We start from the raw sequence: 2,624 nt of genomic DNA, 5'->3' as shown, positions 1-2,624 counted from the left end.
CACACACACACACACACACGCACACACGCACAGACGATCAGGATGGGTTCCCATCTCCACCCTGATCATGGCCTTCATGGCCTACCTCACGCAAGCCTAGCCTGGCCCTCGCTCCTGAAAACCAAGCTGTAGAATTTCATTGCCCGTCTGTTACCATATCAGCTGAGGAAGAAGATAGGTGGACGGATGGTGGATGGATACATGGGTGATGGACAGAGGATGGATGAATGGGAGGGAACAGGATGCCTTGGTTTTCTGCTGCAGATCTTCCAGAGCCACCCACTGCAGAAGCATTACAAATACAATGTGACGATAGACCCTAAGCCTCAGGACCCCCTGCCCAACACAGCCCTCCTCTCCCTTGTGCTCATGGCCGGCACCTTCTTCTTAGCCATGACGCTGCGCAAGTTCAAGAACAGCTCCTACTTCCCTGGCAAGGTCAGCATCCGTCTCCACCTGCCCGTGCCTGCCCTGCCCTATCCCAGTCCAAAGCACCCTCCTAGCTTCCCCGGCGCCATTGGCTCCCCTTCTTACCTTAGGTTCTCCTGCCCAATTCCAAGCCTCCCTGGCCCCCTCCTCCTCAAGGTCCCACCCTTCAGGGAAGCCCACCCCCTCTCTCAGCATGCCCAGGCTGAGAACCCAGTGGGGAGGCAGGAACAGGGCGTGGGAGGTGGGAACACCTGGGCACTAACCGCTGGTTCCCCCACCTGCCCTCAGCTGCGACGGGTCATCGGGGACTTCGGGGTTCCCATCTCCATCCTGATCATGGTCATGGTGGATTCTTTCATCCAGGATACCTACACCCAGGTGATCCTCTCCTCTACCCTCCTGTCCTTTCCCCAGCTTGCTCTCTCCCAGAATGGCTGTCCCCAACCTGGAGTCAGCTAGAACTACACCTGCCCCAGCCCTGGCTCCCCTGGCAGCCCCACGGTCCTCCCACAGCCTTACAGAGCCCCTCCGGCTGAAGCCAGCGCCGGGGTCAGGTTCCCTTTACTCTTTAACCCGGGGCAGCTGGAAAGAATCGGCTTTGGAGCCAGGCAGACCTGCCACCAAATAGTTGTGTGATGTAAGGCAAGCTACACAACCGCTCTGACCCTGTTCCTTTATCTGTAAAGTTTGGGGTGAGACGTACATAAAAGTCTGACATACATGTAGGGCCTGGGTACACAGCAGATGCGCAATAAAAGTGAGCGCCCACGTGTCCAGGACCCGATCTCCCCGTCTCCACCTCTCCCCAGCACCTGCCCCTGCCCCAGTGTTCTCAACAGCATCCCCTCCCGCAGAAACTCAGCGTGCCTTCGGGCCTCAAAGTCTCCAACTCCTCGGCCCGGGGCTGGATCATCCACCCTCTGGGCTTGTATTCCCACTTCCCCATCTGGATGATGTTCGCCTCCGCTCTGCCCGCACTGCTGGTCTTCATCCTCATCTTCCTTGAGTCCCAGATCACCACGTAAGAGTCGGGTGGGGCCGGGCCTGGGAGGGCTCGAGGCAGAGAAGGGGGCAGGTTCCCGGCGGGTCAGACTCCCAGGACTGATGCTAGTGAGGGCCAGACAGACACCCAGGACTGATGCTAGTGAGGGCCAGACAGACACCCAGGACTGATGCTAGCCAGACTCAGTGGGAGGTGTGGCCCTCCCTGCTCACAGGGGAAAGGAGGGGCGGGGCGGGGGCGGGGCCAGGTTGTATGGGACCCAGCAGTGTGTAACCTGGGGAGCCCTTTGTAAGGGAAGGAACACAAAAGGAGAACCACAAAATAAGGTGCGGGGTCTCGGAAAGGACCCGTGCCGGTGACGCTCGCTGGAGCCTACCTTCATTAGCTTTGGGGCAAACCTGCCCGTGGAGAGTCTGGATTCTCAAGGTGGGGTGGGAGGGAGGGGGGCAAAGAACTCCAAGGGACATGGGCACAGAAGGGTAAACTGAGGCGCATAGAGACTCAAGTGTGGGGAAGGAAGGAGGGGCCGAGGGGGGTGCGGGAGGGAGAGCCCTGCTTATCCCTCACCTCCCACCCCCCAGGCTGATCATCAGCAAACCAGAGCGCAAGCTGGTCAAGGGCTCCGGCTTCCACCTGGACCTGCTGCTGGTCATGGGCATGGGCGGGCTGGCCACTCTCTTCGGGATGCCCTGGCTCAGCGCCACCACCGTGCGTTCCGTCACCCACGCCAACGCCCTCACCGTCATGGGCAAGGCCAGTGCCCCCGGGGCTGCAGCCCAGATCCAGGAGGTCAAGGAGCAGCGGATCAGCGGGCTCCTGGTCTCTGTGCTTGTGGGTGAGTGAGGGCTGGCCGCACTCTCTACCTGCCTCTGGCCCTGCCCCGGGCCTCCAGCCCCCTCCAGCCCTCCCCACACACCTGCTGCCCACATCTCTCCGGGGTTAGTCACATGACGGAAATGACCAGGGCGCTGAGGTGGGCATCTGAGCAGGGGAGGAAGGAGGGCCTCCAGTACTAAAGCCTTCTCTAGACAGAAGCTCACTAACTGCGAGCCCCAGCCCTGCCCTCTGGGCCTCAGTTTCCCTTTTTGCACCATTAGAGGGTTTCTTAGGTGCCCGCTGAGGTCTCTCTGGCTGAGCTGCTCTGACTGACACAAAGGGGAGTGCTCCAGGGCATAACCTCCAGGCTGGCGGG

At 60.5% G+C, this 2,624-nt stretch overlaps 1 protein-coding gene across 1 annotated transcript in view; it reads left to right on the top strand.

Moving 5' to 3' along the window:
* Positions 1–2,624, top strand: part of SLC4A1 (solute carrier family 4 (anion exchanger), member 1 (Diego blood group)) — a 16,620-nt gene that overhangs the window by 11,500 nt on the left and 2,496 nt on the right. Inside the window, exons 14-17 of the mRNA XM_015572556.1 lie at positions 265–438; positions 718–807; positions 1,284–1,450; positions 2,014–2,267. Coding sequence (XP_015428042.1) covers positions 265–438; positions 718–807; positions 1,284–1,450; positions 2,014–2,267 — 685 coding nt within the window. The remainder of the gene's footprint in view (positions 1–264; positions 439–717; positions 808–1,283; positions 1,451–2,013; positions 2,268–2,624) is intronic.

Source organism: Myotis davidii, unplaced genomic scaffold (assembly GCF_000327345.1).
Source record: "Myotis davidii unplaced genomic scaffold, ASM32734v1 scaffold109, whole genome shotgun sequence".
Lineage (NCBI taxonomy): Eukaryota > Metazoa > Chordata > Mammalia > Chiroptera > Vespertilionidae > Myotis > Myotis davidii.
Note: the sequence above shows the minus strand (reverse complement) of the source record. Positions and strands in the feature narration are given on the sequence as shown.